The sequence below is a fragment of the Martes martes genome, assembly GCF_963455335.1.
Source record: "Martes martes genome assembly, chromosome: 1".
Taxonomy (NCBI): Eukaryota; Metazoa; Chordata; class Mammalia; order Carnivora; family Mustelidae; genus Martes; species Martes martes.
In genome coordinates, this window is record NC_137888.1 from 76,496,098 (window position 1) to 76,509,077 (window position 12,980).

The following is a 12,980-nucleotide window of genomic DNA, read 5'->3' on the forward strand; positions in this document are numbered from 1 at the left end:
ATATCACATAGGTAACAATGATGTAAGTTACAGTTTCCTCATCCATAAAATGCGCAACGTAATATCACAATGCCCTGTTTTGTTGTGGTGTTTTGTATTAGCATGCCAAGCACATTTATTGCGGGGAGTAGGATAGAATGGAAGTTTTATTTGGTTCTTTGGTTTTCCTTAGCTAGACCTCGAGCTCCCTGCTTTCTAACATTCTCCCACTGCTAGTTTGCACTGGCCTGGCCAAGACATGATGTTTCTGAGCAGCTTGCTTTCCTGGAGCTGCTTTGTAGGAGGCTGCTGATCTTAGCCTTCTTTCTTCGTATTGTTTCTGAATTTATCTGCACCCATTTGGGTTAAAAATCTTCTTCTCCTTATGTTTCTACGTTAGTAATGTTGTAGCAAACACAAACCAAAAATAGACCTTAAGGATGAAGAATTAAATTTTCATATATCTGTTTTCACTAAACAAGGTATTCTTGATAGAATCAAACTCATGATTAACTAGAAATTTTTATAATTGTAGTATATTATGAATATTTTATTTGGGTTTCTTTTATTTCTATTTTTTAAAAACAGTTTATTAATGTTTAAAAGTTGATAAAGCTATGTGCAAAATGATCCACGAAAGTCCGAAACCTGTGAAATACTATTTTTTTTTTAAAGACGTGTCTCGGTTTAATTGCACTGAAAACTGTATTAAAGAGACAGCAATCTATTTTTATTTTTTTGCAACATTTATACACATCTTTAATTAACTATTTAATGAACAGCTGAAACTTCCAGTATTCCCCATCAGTTAAAGCAATGCTTTAATGGCACAAGAAGGTTGTATTTTCTTAGGACATATATGTTCAATTGTGTTAACACAGGTTAGAAAAATCCAATAAAATGCTGAAACAAATACATTCAAAATTCACAGAAAGTACTTTTAACACAACAAAAAATCACCATGCTGTTTGTTGAACTAATTCACACAATACTCTGAAATAAATGTCAGCAAAAGTGCCGAAGACAGATGTATTTGTTAGACAGATTCATTAAGAAATTTCTCTTGGTTTATAGTTCTCCCCTCCCCCAACACACACAGTCAGTTTTCACCTTGTTTGGCTAGTTTGTTTCCCTATGACACAAAGGATCCTGCCTGATATCATTTAGATAAATTGGTATATCATTTAGATAAATTCCTTATGCAGATTTCAGCCACAGTGGATCATGATGCTGTAACATATTTCGTTGTAAAGTTATTAAAAGAAAAAAAAATCAAAGTGATTTTAACCAAATTCCAAAAAACTGATCCTGCTTACATGGAAACTTTGGCCTCAGCAATAAAATTGCTTTACATCTCCAAACCATCTTCATTCCTCACAGTTTACCTCCTGGACACAGCCTACCTGCTACAGACCACCAAGAAATGGACCACGTCACAACCCCAGCTCCGATGAAGGCCAGGTAGTTTGAATATAAAGTAACAGAATTTTGAGGATGGTTGTGAAGGGGAAGAGAGGGTGGGATATGCAAAACATATCCAAAGAAGCAGAAGTGCACACGATCACAGCCTGGAAACTAAGGTGAAAGAAAACATCTCAAGGCTCCCAACAGACACTTTTACTTTGGGATGTTTGTCTTTGAGGAGGGGCCAAATGAACCCTTCAGGAGTGAGGCTATGCTAGCTAGACCTTTGGCTCAGTGCAAAATCTAAACTCCAGGGTACAGGGGCAGAGGCGGCTTTGGGGGTGGAGGTGCGGCTAGGAAACCCTGATCTCCACACTTCCCAGGGCATTGTTCCCAGGAACTAACCCACCAACACCCAGGCTGCTCTTACTCTGCCCTCCCTCTGGTTCCCAGCACCTCCTCCCCTGGCAGGAGTCCAGACAGGTTTTTCTTTCCCCAAACACTGTGTGGTGGGTGACCATGCAAGAATTCTCCTCATGGGTTGGCAGCTTTCAGTTTTAGGAAGAAGAGTTGGTTTCTTTTAAATTTTGTTTACAATATACTTAAAACAAGTAAAAAGGGGGGATAGAGAGGAAAGGGTGGTTTGCATGGTATTCAGACATTTATATTTGAGTAATAATTTTTTTTGTTTCTTCCAAAACTATATCATTTCTTTTTCATGAGGGGACTTCTAGAGAAACACTTAGAAACAAAATAAGATATATTCATGGCACTTTAGGTGATTAGGAAACAAGAGGTTGTCTCCGTGGTTATCCAAGCTTGAGAGTTTCTAATTTTTTGGTGTCCAAACTCTTTTGGCAAGTTTAAGGAAGACGAAAAGCTTTTTTTTTTTTTTTTTTCCCCTGTAATAATACATTCTCAGTTAAAAACATGTGACTGATATATTTATACAATCTCATATTTCCCAATCACTTACCTAGATTTTCACTTTTACCAACTGGAATATTTCACCATCTTCTTCCTATCAAATCTAAGTTAGAACTATTAAATAAACATTACTTTAAATGTAATAGTAATATAATAGTAAGTAGTAAATAGTGATATGTAAATAGTAAATGTAATAGTAAATATAATAGTAATTCTTAGTACTATGGGAGAAGGGACACATCAGAATAATTTAAGAGGTTTTTTGTTTTCCTTTTTAAATCTTTATGGTCCCCCGTCTTCCCCCACATACATTGCCTGCACCATTAAGGGTTTGATGCTTTGCTCAAGGGGTACTTAACTGTCTCATTTGACTATAACCCCCACTACTAATCATCATTACTAAAACTATTAGTTAAGGAATATGTTCCTTAATTCTGTTGAGGCTGGAGGAGGGGAGGAAACCACCAAATTAAAAGAAAGAGCAGTTTTATAGTCAAACATATCTAGTTTTAGACCCTGGTTCTTGGTAGGAGAGTCAAGATCTAGGAAGCATCATGTTTGTTTAACAAACCTCTCACTGTGTGATGATGGACAAAGTCATTCTTCCCTGATCCTCAGTTTCCTCATTAGTAAGAATTGGTAAAATAATACACAATTCATAAAATAGTTGTAAAAATTGAATGAAGAAATTCTTTAAAACTCAGAGCACAGAACCTGGAATGTGGATAGGTACTTTTAAAACATGACTTGCCTTTGACCTGGGTCTCAAAATAGTCATTTACTCTGTTTAGTACTCTTCCCAAGTGAACACACATAAACAGAAAATTTTTCAAAAGATGACCTTATTGCCAGGCAATGCTACACATGATAGAAAAGAATTGCACTCTGTAGTTTTCTGAGGGGAAAAAGTCAAAGTCAAAATTTTTAAGTGCTAAAAAGAGAAGAATTGTTCATGGAGGTAATGGTAACTAATGGTTGACCAAAGACTGAAAATGAGCTCAAAGAGTAGGACAAAAGAATCTATAGGTCTGTACACTATTGGTTAAACATCTCATTGTTCTTTGGTCTAGAAAAAATCTTCACTTACATTCAGTGAGTACCTGACTTAGCAAGGTTACTAGGATCATTGTTCCTTCAGAGTATTAGTGTTAGAACAGTTGATGTGAAGTTCTGCATTTAGCAAATAATACTATAAACCCAAAGTTTTCATTTTACACTCCCCTCTTTCTATTCAGGAATCCCCTTAGTATGCATGAGGTGCTCATCCAATTTCTAGGCAATGAAACACATGCACCCCAAGTCCAGCTGCTGTGAATCAGTGGAATTAATCAACAACTAATAGAACAAAACACTGTCAGCCCAAGTTGGATATTAACTAAGATGAGACCTGTATGAAAGAATAGTTACATATTAAACAGAAATTTCTCTAAAAAATTGTATTCATTGAATCTCCTTCAGTTCTCCTTATTTGAAAAGAATTTTGGCTGAAAGTGTTACTTTCTCTAACTCACCAACCCGTCACCCTTTCCCAAACATGTAGCTCAGGATAATCTTTCCATAAACCTTTATAATTTGCATATTATATAACTCTTATATTTATCTTCCTTCAAAAAAATTTCAAAATTTGTAGAATTCCTTCAGCCTCCTCCCCTCCTCAAGGGGGAATGTTGACTTGAACATATGTCCCCCATAGAGACGAGCTCTTTGAAATCAGAAAACATATTTTCATCTTTACGTTCCCAGCACCTAACATGATATCAGTAACGTAGAATGAAGGCAGTTACATTGATGTTGGATGCTGGTAGAGGATTTGGTTGGGTCCTGAGAGAATGGAACTTGTTTGGAATAACCAGTATGGAAATGGAAAAGAAAGCCAATTAGGAGCAAGTCACTGAGCAGTAATATTTGATGTTTGAGACGACTCTTAGATTTTCTCCCTAGGATTTCTATGTAAATTGTAGAAAAATAGAATTGTCATGGGGAGCTTTCTATAAAGAAGAAAAGAAATCATATGATATGTCTCATTAAATTTTGACTTTGTCTTTTTTTTGAACTCTTTAAATATGATTTTCTGTCAAGATGGACAGTAGACAGATTTGATGTGTTATGAGGTAATTGAAGCATTAATTATACTTTAATACAGATGCCCTATATATCAAAATCCTCTCAACTTTCTTGAATGATTTACTATGCCTGAAATAAATCTGTGTTCCAGATGAAACTAAGTATAGAAAGAAAAGTTGATGTTAGCACCTTCCCAGTGAGGAGTTAACGAGAAAAGACAGACAGGTAGGTAAAAAGAGATCCAAGTCCTGAAAGTTCAAGAAACTTTCTGAATAAAATTAATGGTGATACTGTATGGACATAACCAGCTCCTATGGATTTCCACTTCTCATTGATTTGCAGAGTTAAGAATAAAGACCTCGGAGCCAGAGAATCTAGGCTAAAATAATAACTTTGGAAATACGTAATGATGTGACTCTGGGAAAGAAAGAAATCTTTCATACTGTTAGTTCTTACACTCCAGTGTCAATAGGAGAACTAAGTGAAGCAATATATTGAAAGTGATATGAGGATTACATCACACATTTTAAGTCACCATGAAATTTACTTGCTGCAAGAGAAGACAATCATGGGATTTGAGCACCTAAACCCTTAGTCCCCTTAGCAATCCAAACTACTTATATTTTGAAATACTACCATTTTAAAAGATAGCTTCCAGGTCTTAAGGATCTTCTGTTTGGAAACGACATGTGACTTTCTATCAGCTCCCTTTTGCCAGCACTAGTTCCATAACCTCTTTTAATGTCAAGAGAAGGGATCTAAATATTACAAGTTCACATGGGTATTTAGTGAACAGTGAATGTCTCTGACACTGCTACTTGATTTTGTATGACGTTGGCAAGTTACTTAATCTTTTCAATCTCAATTATTTATCTGTTATTTGAAGACTGCGACAAGTGAAGGTTTCACATAGACTTATGGAAGAGGATTGTATTGGTTTCACTCCATACCATTGAATGAGCTTATACAGCTTCTGAACTTTCCTCTGCCTCAGATTCTCTCTCTCTCATGTGTAAATAATACTTTGGAATTAAATAAGATTTCATTGTTTTAGTATACTTTCTTAGAATAGAATGAGCATGCAAAAACTGTTATTTCTCTCCATGATTATTGTATAATTTTAAAATAATTGATCCTGGATAGGTTCAATTGTAACAAGATAATAAAAGTAATATAAAATATATTTGACTATATCTATCTTACTTTATAAAAGCTCTCAATACTCAAAATATTTGTTTGTTCTCTGGCACTGAGATTTGTTATTTGAAGCATATACCGAGTTTCTGTATTTTATTGTGGCCTTTTCTTTAACAGTTAAAGTATTCTTAACCTAGTAAGTGCACAAAAAATGTTTCTTCACGGACTGCCTGGCAACAAAATAAGGCTGTTGGTTATGACAAAATTTGGAGACAATAAAGCTCTCTGTACTTTTACTGAGTTTAATTGTATCTGGACAGCCAATGAAATGACAAACTGAGGAACAAAATCTTTGTTCAGGAAGTTAGATAATACTCTGTGATGGTGCCAAAACCCTGGTATAAGTTTCAGCAGCTGAAATTATACTTAGTGTGTTGCCAAGTCAAAAGAGCAGAAGGAAGCATCATAGGAAGAAAGATTCTTTTTCTTCTGATGGTGGGGGTCTTTGTCGCATACTGTATTTACATACCTCTCCCAGATAATATTGAAGAGCCATGGAAACTACTGTGTGTGACCACATGTATGAAAACTGTAACAGATTTGGTAAGTATAGAGTTGTATTGACTCTGAATATTTAATATTTTAATCAGGAGAATATAATTTTTGTATTATTGTTATTTTAAAAGTTTCTACTGTCTTTGAAATTTTGTTCTTAAAGCTTGCTTGCAGATGTTAAAACCTTTTTAAAAAAAAAATATTTTAACTATTTCTTAATGCAGACCCCTAAAAGATTGAGTATGGAGGAAGTAGTCAAGTAGCTTTAATTTTAAATATTAAAAAATAAAACATAATCTTTTAAATATTAAAAGACAGGAAGACAAGTAAAAAGTCTTCTTCTGAGTTTCATGGCATGAATGTTGCCACAATGAAACACTTTTTAAATTTTTTTTTAAAATTTTTTTTAAATTTATTTATTTGTTAGAGAGAGAGAGCGAGCGAGCGAGCACAGGCAGACAGAGTTGTAGGCAGAGGCAGACGGAGAAGTAGGCTCCCCGCCGAGCAAGGAGCCTGATGTGGGACTCGATCCCAGGACGCTGGGATCATGACCTGAGCCGAAGGCAGCCGCCTAACCAACTGAGCCACCCAGGCGTCCCGACTTTTTAAAATTTTTTTAAGCAAGAACTTCAGAGATGGTAGGATTGAACAACACAGTGATGAATTACAGAATTCTTTGCAATAATCTTGAATTCAGACATGAAAATGCATTCATGTTGAAATATTTTTAAACAAGTCAGCTGGTAAAAAGCCAAGGGAAACTGGATGCACCCGATTTCTAGTTGTAAAAGGGTAAACTACTAAGGTGATGGGGCAGCTGGTTGACTGGCTATCCCACTGTGTCTATGTTGTCTCTCAAAGACCTGTGCTTCTCTTCTAACAGAGTTCATTATGTGAAATTGATACCATTTTTTTATCTCCTTTAAACATCTCCGTAGTAAGTTGCCTTCTATGACATAAAACAGAACAAAATAAAACCAAAAATAAAATAACAGTAATTCAAGTACAGTTAGTCTGGGTATTAAACTCATTATCTCTTTCCGTGCATTTTTAAGGGTTTTTTTTTTAGGTCTTCTCTGGATTTGAATTTAGCTCCGAATAAGTTCGATGTATGTCTTATTTTCAATTTCTTTTTTTTTTTTTAATTTTTTTTATTTTAATAAACATATAATGTATTTTTATCCCCAGGGGTACAGGTCTGTGAATCGTCTGGTTTACACATTTCACAGCACTCATCATAGCACATACCCTCCCCAATGTCCATTTCCCCACCACCCTCTCCCATCCCCCTTCCCCCCCGCAACCCTCAGTCTGTTTCTTGAGATTGAGTCTTTTATGGTTTGTCTCCCTCCCAATCCCATCTTTTCATTTTTTCTTTTCCTACCTCCCCCCAAACCCCCCCACCTTGCATCTCCACTTCCTCATATCAAAGAGATCATATGATAGTTATATTTCTCCGATTGACTTATTTCGCTAAGCATGATACCCTCTAGTTCCATCCACGTCGTCGCAAATGGCAAGATTTCATGTCTTTTGATGGCTGCATAGTATTCCATTGTGCATATATACCACATCTTCTTTATCCATTCATCTGTTGATGGACATCTAGGCGCTTTCCACAGTTTGGCTATTGTGGACATTGCTGCTATAAACATTCGGGTGCACGTGCCCCTTCGGAGCACCACGTTTGTATCTTTAGGATATATACCCAGGAGTGCAATTGCTGGGTCGTAGGGTAGCTCTATTTTCAGTTTTTTGAGGAACCTCCACACTGTTTTCCAGAGTGGTTGCACCAGCTTGCATTCCCACCAACAGTGTAGGAGGGTTCCCCTCTCTCCGCATCCTCGCCAGCATCTGTCATTTCTTGACTTGTTAATTTTAGCCATTCTGACTGGTGTGAGGTGGTATCTCATTGTGGTTTTGATTTGTATTTCCCTGATGCCGAGTGATATGGAGCATTTTTTCATGTGTCTGTTGGCCATCTGGATGTCTTCCTTGCAGAAATGTCTGTTCATGTCCTCTGCCCATTTCTTGACTGGATTATTTGTTCTTTGGGTATTGAGTTTGATAAGCTCTTTATAGATTTTGGATACGAGCCCTTTATCTGATATGTCGTTTGCAAATATCTTCTCCCATTCTGTCAGTTGTCTTTTGGTTTTGTTAACTGTTTCCTTTGCTGTGCAAAAGCTTTTGATCTTGATGAAATCCCAATAGTTCATTTTTGCCCTTGCTTCTGTTGCCTTTGGCGATGTTCCTAGGAAGAAGTTGCTGCGGTGGAGGTCAAAGAGGTTGCTGCCTGCATTGTCCTCAAGGATTTTGATAGATTCCTTTCGCACATTGAGGTCCTTCATCCACTTTGAGTCTATTTTCGTGTGTGGTGTAAGGAAATAGTCCAATTTCATTTTTCTGCATGTGGCTGTCCAATTTTCCCAGCACCATTTGTTGAAGAGGCTGTCTTTTTTCCATTGGATATTCTTTCCTGCTTTGTCGAAGATTAGTTGACCATAGAGTTGAGGGTCTATTTCTGGGCTCTCTATTCTGTTCCATTGGTCTATATGTCTGTTTTTGTGCCAGTACCATGCTGTCTTGATGATGACAGCTTTGTAATAGAGCTTGAAGTCTGGAATTGTGATGCCAACGACTTTGGCTTTCTTTTTCAGTATTCCTTTGGCTATTCGAGGTCTTTTCTGGTTCCATATAAATTTTAGGATTATTTGTTCTATTTCTTTAAAAAAAATGGATGGGATTTTGATAGGGATTGCATTAAATGTGTAGATTGCTTTAGGTAAAATAGACATTTTCACAATATTTGTTCTTCCAATCCATGAGCATGGAATATTTTTCCATTTCTTTGTGTCTTCCTCAATTTCTTTCATGAGTACTTTATAGTTTTCTGAGTATAGATTCTTTGCCTCTTTGGTTAGATTTATTCCTAGGTATCTTATGGTTTTGGGTACGATTGTAAATGGGACTGACTCCTCAATTTCTCTTTCTTCTGTCTTGTTGTTAGTGTAAAGAAATGCGACTGATTTCTGTGCATTGACTTTATATCCTGACACTTTACTGAATTCCTGTATAAGTTCTAGCAGTTTTGGAGTGGAGCCTTTTGGGTTTTCCACATATAGTATCATATCATCTGCAAAGAGTGATAGTTTGACTTCTTCTTTGCCGATTTGGATGCCTTTAATTTCTTTTTGTTGTCTGATTGCTGAGGCTAGGACTTCTAGTACTATATTGAACAGCAGTGGTGATAACGGACATCCCTGCCGTGTTCCTGACCTTAGCGGAAAAGCTTTCAGTTTTTCTCCATTGAGAATGATATTTGCGGTGGGTTTTTCATAGATGGCTTTGATAATGTTGAGGTATGTGCCTTCTATCCCTACACTTTGAAGAGTTTTAATCAGGAAGGGATGCTGCACTTTGTCAAACGCTTTTTCAGCATCTATTGAGAGTATCATATGGTTCTTACTCTTTCTTTTATTAATGTATTGTATCACATTGATGGATTTGCGGATGTTGAACCAACCTTGCAGCCCTGGAATAAATCCCACTTGGTCGTGGTGAATAATCCTTTTAATGTACTGTTGGATCCTATTGGCCAGTATTTTGGTGAGAATTTTCGCATCTGTGTTCATCAAGGATATTGGTCTGTAATTCTCTTTTTTGGTGGGATCCTTGTCTGGTTTTGGGATCAAGGTGATGCTGGCCTCATAGAATGAGTTTGGAAGTTTTCCTTCCATTTCTATTTTTTGGAACAGTTTCAGGAGAATAGGAATTAATTCTTCTTTAAATGTTTGGTAGAATTCCCCTGGGAAGCCGTCTGGTCCTGGACTTTTGTTTGTTTGGAGATTTTTGATGACTGTTTCAATCTCCTTACTGGTTATGGGTCTGTTCAGGTTATCTATTTCTTCCTGGTTCAGTTGTGGTAGTTTATACATCTCTAGAAATGTATCCATTTCTTCCAGGTTGTCAAATTTGTTGCCATAGAGTTGCTCGTAGTATGTTCTTATAATTGTTTGTATTTCTTTGGTGTTGGTTGTGATCTCTCCTCTTTCATTCATGATTTTATTTATTTGCGTCCTTTCTCTTTTCTTTTTGATAAGTCTGGCCAGGGGCTTATCAATCTTATTAATTCTTTCAAAGAACCAGCTCCTAGTTTTGTTGATTTGTTCTATTGTTTTTTTAGTTTCTATTTCATTGATTTCTGCTCTGATCTTTATGATTTCTCTTCTCCTGCTGGGTTTAGGCTTTCTTTGTTGTTCTCTCTCCAGCTCCTTTAGGTGTAGGGTTAGGTTGTGTATTTGAGACCTTTCTTGTTTCTTGAGAAAGGCTTGCACTGCTATATATTTTCCTCTCAGGACTGCCTTTGTTGTGTCCCACAGATTTTGAACCGTTGTGTTTTCATTATCATCTGTTTCCATGAATTTTTTCAATTCTTCTTTAATTTCCTGGTTGACCCATTCATTTTTTAGAAGGATGCTGTTTAGTCTCCATGTATTTGCGTTCTTTCCAAATTTCCTCTTGTGATTGAGTTCTAGCTTCAGAGCATTGTGGTCTGAAAATATGCAGGGAATGATCTCGATCTTTTGGTACCGATTGAGACCTGATTTATGACCCAGGATGTGGTCTATTCTGGAGAATGTTCCATGTGCACTAGAGAAGAATGTATATTCTGTTGCTTTGGGATGGAATGTTCTGAATATATCTGTGATGTCCATCTGGTCCAGTGTGTCATTTAAGGCCTTTATTTCCTTGTTGATCTTTTGCTTAGATGATCTGTCTATTTCAGTGAGGGGAGTGTTAAAGTCCCCTGCTATTATTGTATTACTGTCGATGTATTTCTTTGATTTTGTTATTAATTGGTTTATATAGTTGGCTGCTCCCATGTTAGGGGCATAGATATTTAAGATTGTTAGATCTTCTTGTTGGACAGACCCTTTGAGTATGATATAGTGTCCTTCCTCATCTCTTATTATAGTCTTTGGCTTAAAATCTAATTGATCTGATATAAGGATTGCCACCCCAGCTTTCTTCTGATGTCCATTAGCATGGTACATTGTTTTCCACCCCCTCACTTTAAATCTGGAGGTGTCTTCGGGTCTAAAATGAGTTTCTTGTAGGCAGCATATGGATGGGTTTTGTTTTTTTATCCATTCTGATACCCTGTGTCTTTTGATTGGGGCATTTAGCCCATTAACATTCAGGGTAACTATTGAGAGATATGAATTTAGTGCCATTGTATTGCCTGTAAGATGATTGTTACTGTATATTGTTTCTGTTTCTTTCTGATCTACTACTTTTAGGGTCTCTCTTTGCTTAGAGGACCCCTTTCAATATTTCCCGTAGAGCTGGTTTGGTGTTTGCAAATTCTTTCAGCTTTTGTTTGTCCTGGAAGCTCTTTATCTCTCCTTCTATTTTCAATGATAGCCTAGCCGGATATAGTATTCCTGGCTGCATGTTTTTCTCGTTTAGTGCTCTGAATATGTCATGCCAGTTCTTTCTGGCCTGCCAGGTCTCTGTGGATAGGTCCGCTGCCAATCTAATGTTTTTACCCTTGTATGTTACAGACTTCTTTTCCCGGGCTGCTTTCAGGATTTTCTCTTTGTCGCTAAGACTTGTAAATTTTACTATCAGGTGACGAGGTGTGGACCTATTTTTATTGATTTTGAGGGGCGTTCTTAGCATCTCCTGGATTTTGATGTTTGTTCCCTTTGCCATATTAGGGAAATTCTCTCCAATAATTGTCTCCAATATACCTTCTGCTCCCCTCTCTCTTTCTTCTTCTTCTGGAATCCCAATTATTCTAATGTTGTGTCGTCTTATGGTGTCACTTATCTCTCGAATCCTCTCCTCGTGTTCCAGTAGTTGTTTGTCTCTCTTTTGCTCAGCTTCTTTATTCTCTGTCATTTGGTCTTCTATGTCACTAATTCTTTCTTCTGCCTCATTTATCCTGGCAGTGAGAGCTTCCATTTTTGATTGCACCTCATGAATAGCTTTTTTGATTTCAACTTGGTTAGATTTTAGTTCTTTTATTTCTCCAGAAAGGGCTTTTATCTCTCCGGAGAGGGTTTCTCTAATATCTTCTATGCCTTTTTCGAGCCTGGCTAGAACCTTGAGAATTGTCATTCTGAACTCTAGATCTGTCATGCTACCTATGTCTGTATTGATTAGGTCTCCAGCCTTCGGTACGGCCTCTTGTTCTTTTTTTTGAGGTGAGTTTTTCCGCCTTGTCATTTTGTCCAGGTAGGATTTGCTTTCTCCTGCTGTGGAATTCCGCTGTTCTTGGTGACTGAAGTTGGTTTTGGATGGTTTCTTGTTGATCTTCTGGGGGAGGGGCCTGTTGTAGTGATTCTCAAGAGTCTTTGCGAATTGCACCGCCCTTGCCAGGGGCCGGGCTAAGTAATCCGCTCGGGTTCGCTTTCGGGAGCTTTTGTTCCCTGAGCGCTTTCCGTAGAGTTCCGGAGGACGGGAATGAAGATGGCGGCCTCCCAATCTCTCGGCCCGGAGGAGCCGAGAGCTTGGGGTTCCGCTCCTCAGTGCACTCTCAGAGCAAAGCGCCCAATAGCCCCGCCTCCCTGGCTTGCGGTCGCGCCCCGAGGAAAGCAGTCAATTGTTGGAGCTGGAGAAAAGCGCCGGGTCGCTTTTGTCTCCGTGGCCTCCGGCCGCGCTCCGAGCCCACCCAGCCTGCGACCGGCACAAGGTAACCCGGGGCTTAGAGCTCACTCCTCAGCTTTGTCGCTATAGCCGGCTTCCCCGCTCTAATACCTGCGAGCTCTGCGGCACTCAGACACCCCCAGTCCTTCTGTGACCCCGCGGGTCCTGGGGTTATGCTGACCCCGCCTGGGTTTCCCCCCAGTTTAGCCTCTGGAGCGATGTCTCCCAGAGGAGCCGACTTTTAAAAGTCCCGATTTTGT

The 12,980-nt window shown here is 38.1% G+C and overlaps 1 protein-coding gene across 1 annotated transcript in view; it reads left to right on the plus strand.

Annotated features, from left to right (window-relative positions):
- Positions 1–5,892: 5,892 nt before the first annotated feature.
- The window catches only part of AADAC (arylacetamide deacetylase), a gene marked incomplete at both ends in the record, with an annotated part of 28,422 nt that continues 21,334 nt past the window's right edge, over positions 5,893–12,980 (plus strand). The window contains one exon of the mRNA XM_080802130.1: positions 5,893–6,114. Coding sequence (XP_080658256.1) covers positions 5,893–6,114 — 222 coding nt within the window. The remainder of the gene's footprint in view (positions 6,115–12,980) is intronic.